Here is a 6,963-nt window from a genome sequence, read left to right as displayed (position 1 = left end):
ATAATTAATGTTAAATAAGTATTTAAATTTTTAATAAAAATAAAGATTTTTATTAAAGTAAATAAATGCCTAATGAAATTAAAGAATACCGAATCAAGTAGATCACATAATTAAGAATCACTTGTTCAAAGCATATAGAAATATATATAAATACATCAAAATCGTAAGAGTAACTCTACATGCTCCTTATTAATTTGTTTGTTCAATAATCTAGCAAAGTCACCGAACATCCAGTTAATAAATCAATATTATAGATCCTTTAATATAATAATAAAATGATTCATAAGTTATAACTATTGGAAATAATTTTTTCTATATTGTGCTTTATTTCCGCTAAATACCACTAAGTTTTATTGACGTACAGTGAACATATTTAGCTTTATCTATATTGTTTATATTGGTTAATACATTGATCTATAAACAATATTATTGACCTTTTTTGTATAATATTTAGACGAACAAATAGAATAAGAACATTTTATTTTGTGCATGCTAATTCTCAAGGACAATTTGCTATCATAAATGTTTGCTCTAAAATAGTTATTCAAAAAGTATGAAAACAAAAAATATATGTATATACAACCTTGCACATAAAGTGAGCGTACTTAAAAAAAAATAAACAAATAATAATATTTTTTTTTTGTGGGTATTAACAATTAAAAAAAAATAAAATCTTAAAAAAAAAAAATTAGTTTTTCTTTTTTTTTCTTGGAGGGTAATGTGCATACTATTATAGAATGTATATTTTCATTTTAAGCTAAAATGTAATTTTAAGGAAATTACACTTTAGAGTGTTGCTTATATTAAAAAAAAATTATTAACTAATATGTTATATTTAATAATCATTAATAAAAATAAAAATTTTATATTAAAATTCTCCATTAATATTTACAAAGATGTCTTATAAAATTTAACCTATTGAGAAAAAAGTTATATTAGGAAGGAACAATTGTTGAATTCATTTATACCATATAGATAAGTTAACTAAATTATTTGGTAAGTAAAATGAAAAATAAAAAATTGTGGTATAAATATATAGAACTAAAAATAAAAATAAAAATAAAATAAACACATCGTAATAGGAATCAACACTTGTCAAATAAATATATAAAGGCAAAAAAAAAAAAAAAATAAAATAATTTTTTTTTATATTCAAATAGAAGATTATAATAATATATATGCAAAATGTTATTTTATAATTCTTTTTTATCATTATTTATTGATATTTTTTATATCACAATAAAAATGCATTCTTTTGAATATTATAAGAAAAAATCTATTATATCTAACTAAAGATATATTTTTATATTCAGTATATAACATTTATATTAAATTTGAAACTGATAAGTATTTTTCATAAAAAAGTAAATTTATAAAAATATATTTTTATAATAAAATAAGTAAATTTATCAAAAAATAAAACTTTTTTTAAGAAATATTTTTTTCTGTAAATATATGATTAAAAAATAGTATTTTTTTTTTTTTTTTTTTTTTAATTGTAATTAATTTATTTGACTTTTAATTGTGCTTTTTATAAGATTTGTTATAATTTCTTTAAACTAAATACTTATCTTCACTTTTTCTTTTGAATTTAAGTGCGTAATAAATTTTTTTTATTTTTTTTCAAATAGTTGGAAAAGTAATTTTTTTAAATAATAGTTATAACAAAAAATAAAAATATACATATATTGTATAAACTTTTATCCATAATAAAAATAAAAAAAAAGAATTAAGATAAAAAAAAGTATATTAGAAAAATTAAGAAAGTTATAATTAAAAGAAAAATAAGCACAAACATAAATTATATTTATGTAAGTGAAAAATTGTGACAAATGTAGTATACTGTATGAAAAATACATGCGTATAAAAATTTTTAATTTAATGAGTTTTTTTTTCATTTTTTTATGGAGATATATCTCTATTATATACGATGATTTATATTTATAAATCATAATATACCGAATATAAAATAATTTAAAGTTCGTCATAATTCACAGAGATTGGTAGTTTAGAAAAAAAAAAATAAAAAAATCCTTTAACATTAAATGTATATTATTTATAATTTTTATGTGCATTAAATTTAAAATATTTAATATTTTTACATAATTTAAAGATAAATAAAATTTTAATAAAATATTTTTTAAATAATTTTATTCGATTTATTATATATTTCATTTATTTGTAAATTAACATTCTTATTTTATCTTCTAATTAATTAAGAATATTATTCCTATTTAAAGTAACCATAATTTCATATGTAATAATAAATAATTAGAAATTACAATTCATATATGAAAAATTTTCTATTTGAAAAATTTATGAAATTAATATAAGTTATAAAAATATCTAAATTTATATTACAAATCCATAATTTAGTATTATTGAAAATTGAAACAATTTTACACCTGAATTTACAACTTCCACTTCAATATTATTCTATAATTATATTAATATGAAAACATTAACCTTATTTTTAAGAATTACTACATTCCATCTTTTAATTTGGATGTATCAATGTTTTTATAACGTAAGACAAAATTTTTACAAAAAAGATACATATAGATATATTTTATTTCTGATTCTTTTTAACATTCCATTTGATTTACTATTCTAACAAAGAAAACATTGTTTTAAAAAATTTTTATTTAATCCATAGTGTTATTCTTATAAAACATGGATTGATGAAAATATATTGCAAACAAAAAATGAGTTAAAATATGAAAGAATATTAACAGAGGGTAACACAGAAGAAAAAAAGCAAACTAACGCTGAAGGGTGCCTAAAAGAACGTCCATTAGATAATGAAAAAAACAAAAGGGAAAATCCGGTTCAAAACGAGAATCCGTGCGATCGATGGCAGAGAAAAACTAATCCGTTATTGAGGAAAATATTTGATAAAGATACCAGTAAAATGGACCCTAAATGGAGAGAACAAAAATGGAATAATGAATGGAATAAAATTTCAGCTAACAAGCTTAATGAACTATCTTCAATATTTCATCGAAGTGATATATCAGAAGAAGAAAAAAAAAAATTAATTCGTAATGTTAAGGATGAACTCGACACAGAATTTGCGAAATTTTTAGTTGAATGTAAGAAAGAGATGAGTGACAATAAAGCAGAATCCAAATCTAAGAAAGAGATGATAGACAATAAAACAGAATCTGAATCTAGGATAGAGATGACAGACAATATAACTGAATCAGAATCTATTAAAGGGATGATACAAAATAAAACAGAATCTGAATATAATATAGAGATTACAGACAATAAATCAAAATCCGCATCTATGAAAGAGATGACAGACAATAAAACTGAATCCGAATCTATGAAAATGATGATAGACAATAAAACAGAATCTGAATCTAAGATAGAGATGACAGACAATAAAACAGAATCTGAATCTAAGATAGAGATGACAGACAATAAAAAAGAAGCTAAATCTAGGATAGAGATGACAGACAATAAAACTGAATCAGAATCTATTAAAGGGATGATAGAAAATAAAACAGAATCTGAATCTAAGATAGAGATGACAGACAATAAAACAGAATCTGTATCTAGGATTGAGATGACAGACAATAAAACTGAATCCGAATCTAAGAATGAGAAGGGAAAAAATAAAATAAAAAATAAGAAATCAAATATTTTGAAATTTCTTTTTAAGAGGTTTGATAACCATTAAGAAAATAAAAGTTAATGTTTTAACAGAGAATATAGAATTACTCATGTGCAAGATCTAGTAAAAAAAAGAAAAATTAATATTTTACCTAAACTTTTTTTATACAGATATATTTTATTTTTTAAAAAAAAAAAAAAAAAGAAAAAAGAAAAAAGAAAAATTTTTTAGAAAGAAAAAATTTCATGAGAATATTTTTTAATTTTTAAGAATCAAATTTTCATTAAGTCATATTAATATAATTAAAATTTTTTTTTTATTAAGTATTTTTATTATTTTTAAAAGCACTAAACTTAAATTACTGAAAATTACTTATAAGAAGCAATAAATTTTTGTACTTAAAAATTAATAATTAATGAGAATATATGTTTTTAATAAGAATACACAATTTTTATCAAGGTAAATTCACAATGAACCGCATTATTGCACTTTATTTGTTCATATCATTAAAATTATATCTAAAATCCATTTAATTACTAGAGAAAACATCATATTCTCTTTAATAATTTGTTTTTCATTACTCTAGCAAATTCACTTAATGATAATTTAATAAATTAAAAATGTAATTTATGAAAAGTAAATAAATCAGATAGTGAATGTAGAGGATAAAATAGGAGAAAAAAAGTTGGATGCAGAATTATTACAAGCTTACCTACATGACAAAAAAAGAACACACAAAGAAAAAAAAAAATTTTATTGAGAATTATTAGAGTTAAAGATTTGTTAATAAAATGAATTATTAGCCTTTTTGAGAAATAAATTAATAGCTGTATGGAAAATAAATAGACATGAATGTACTATATAAATAAAAAAAAAGAATTGAATAGTATGAAAAAAATATTCAAGTTATTAAAAAATAGAAGAAAACTTGATAAAAAGTTTTTTCGTGGCAGATTTTTATCTTTTAATTTTAAAGAGAAAATTTTATATTAACAATAATAAAATTTTCGCGTTTGTAGCATTGTATAACTTATTTCGGGTTTTGTTATTTATATTTGCTAATTCTAGAGAAGTGAATTTGAATTGTTAAACATTAATCGTAACCTTATAAGTAAAACAAATGTGATTTAAAACTATAATTAATAAAGATTTAAATGTTTAATAAAAATAGGGATTTTTATTAAAATAATTAAATGCCCCTTAAAAGCAATAAATGCTCAATAAAGAAGACCATATACATTTCAATGGTTTATAGTATTAAAAACAAATTTAAATTCATTTAAATGGTTGAAGAAACTCTACATGCTCATTGTTAATCCTTTTATTCAATACTCTAGCAAAGTAATGAATAGGAAATTAATAAACCATTAATTACATTTATTTAACTTATATTGTGATTTATATTCAACAATTCAAATTTATTGCGCTCAAATTAACTAGCATAAATAATTGATAAAATTCAAATTAAATTATGTGAGTACTATAAAAAACAAAAATTTTACTATAGTTAATATAAAATTTTTTTATTAAAATTTATACATAAATACACCACAATAAGCTTTTTTAGTCAATAGCTTTTTTTTCTATTTTTCGATTACTAAATTCCTTTTAAAAAAAGTAAAAATTTATTTTTTTGTGTATTTAAATTACAAAAATAAAAAAAACATTAACTAATTTTTTTCTTTTTTTTTTACTTAACTATTGCATGCTGATTAATAAAATGTATTATTATCCTTTCAAAAATAAACGATAATAGTTGTATGGAAAATATATAGTTATACATGTAAATTCCAGATGCAACTAAAAAAATAAAAAGAAAAAAAATTAATTGTTAATTTCTTTGTTTTCTTTTTCTAATTTTTAAATACAAAAAAAAAATATATGTCCTTTTTTTTTGAAAAGATTAATTTTTAAGTTGAAATATTAATTTATTTATTTCTTATTAAATAACTTTGCTGGAGTACTGATTTATTAAATGGGTGTTCGGTGACATTACTCTAGTACTGAACAAACAAATTAATAAAGAGTATGTAGAGGTGTCTCTATGATTTTAGTGTATTTATATTTAATTTTATATGCTTTGAACGAGTGATTCTTAATTATGTGCTCTACGTCGTTCAGCATTCTTTGATTTCAATAGGCATTTATTTACTTTAATAAAAATTCTTATTTTCATTGAAAATTTAAATCTATATTGAACATTCATTATTAATTAATGGTAAATTACTTGTTTCTTTGTTATGAGTTTCATTCAACAATTAATATATATTGCTGTTGAATTAACAAACATAGACAATTCTTGACAATATAAAGAAAATTATATAAATATTTATTATATGAAAAGTTTATTGTTATATGTATAAAATTTTCTTTTGCAAAATTCATGACAAAATATATTTCATTCCTTAAAAAAAAAATTCATTTTTTTTTTTTTTATTTATTGGTAACAAATCTTTTTCCAGTTGATTTTTTTTTTATATATTTTTTTTTTTCCTGTCGGTCTTTGTATTTCTTTTTAAAAAAAAAAAAAAAAAAAAAATTAATCATGAATTTTTTTTTGTGTGTGTGCATGACCAACTTCGTATTCATCATTAAACTAGTCCTTTTATTTTCCATAAAGCTTAATAAAAGCCTTTTATTAACCACAAAGTCACCGAACACCCAGTTAATTAATCAATTGCTTAATACATTGCTCTATATACGATACTGTTGAACTTTTTTGTATAATTTATGACGAATAAATTGAATAAGAACATTTTATTTATTGCATGTTAATTCGCAAGGACAATATGATATAATAAATGTCTTCTCTAAAATAGTTATTCAAAAAGTATGTAAACAAAAAAAATATGTATATACATACTTGCACATAAAGTAAGCGCACTTAAAAAAAAATAAATAAATAATAATATTTTTTCTGTGTTGGTATTTACAATTAAAAAAAAATATATATTATGATTATATTTTTTTTATTACAAAAAAAAAATATAATTTTAAAAAAAAAAAAAATTAATTTTTCTTAATTTTATTTTGGAGAATAATGTGCAGACTACTATAGAATGTATATTTTTATTTTAAGATAAAATGTAATATTAAGGAAATTACATTTTAAAGTGTTTCTTTAACAAGAAAAAAATAATTAACTGATAAGTTATATTTAATGTTTATTAATAAAAATAAAAATTTTATATTAAAATTAAGTAAAGTTTACACTACGTTTTCCTTAATAATTTATTTGTTTGACACTAGAAAAGTAATTTAATAGCCATTAATAAATCAGAGCTATAAATAATTTCTTTTCCTTAGGAATATTATCCTATTTATAATAATTATAATAATATTAA

The 6,963-nt window shown here is 19.4% G+C and overlaps 1 protein-coding gene across 1 annotated transcript, besides 2 other annotated features; it reads left to right on the top strand.

Moving 5' to 3' along the window:
• Positions 1 to 2,452: 2,452 nt before the first annotated feature.
• PGAL8A_00327000 (fam-g protein) lies at positions 2,453 to 3,685 on the top strand (the record flags this gene model as incomplete). The annotated part of the gene is made up of 2 exons (XM_028672295.1): positions 2,453 to 2,527; positions 2,657 to 3,685. 2 exons carry the CDS (start codon positions 2,453 to 2,455, stop codon positions 3,683 to 3,685), a joined length of 1,104 nt encoding a protein of 367 aa, XP_028528862.1.
• An 898-nt stretch (positions 3,686 to 4,583) lies between these two features.
• Positions 4,584 to 4,986: a repeat region.
• Positions 4,987 to 5,583: 597 nt separating this feature from the next.
• Positions 5,584 to 6,266: a repeat region.
• Between the last annotated feature and the right edge of the window lie 697 nt (positions 6,267 to 6,963).

This window comes from Plasmodium gallinaceum, assembly GCF_900005855.1.
Source record: "Plasmodium gallinaceum strain 8A genome assembly, contig: PGAL8A_v1_94, whole genome shotgun sequence".
NCBI classification, from domain to species: Eukaryota; Apicomplexa; class Aconoidasida; order Haemosporida; family Plasmodiidae; genus Plasmodium; species Plasmodium gallinaceum.
This window is presented reverse-complemented; position numbering and strand designations above follow the sequence as displayed.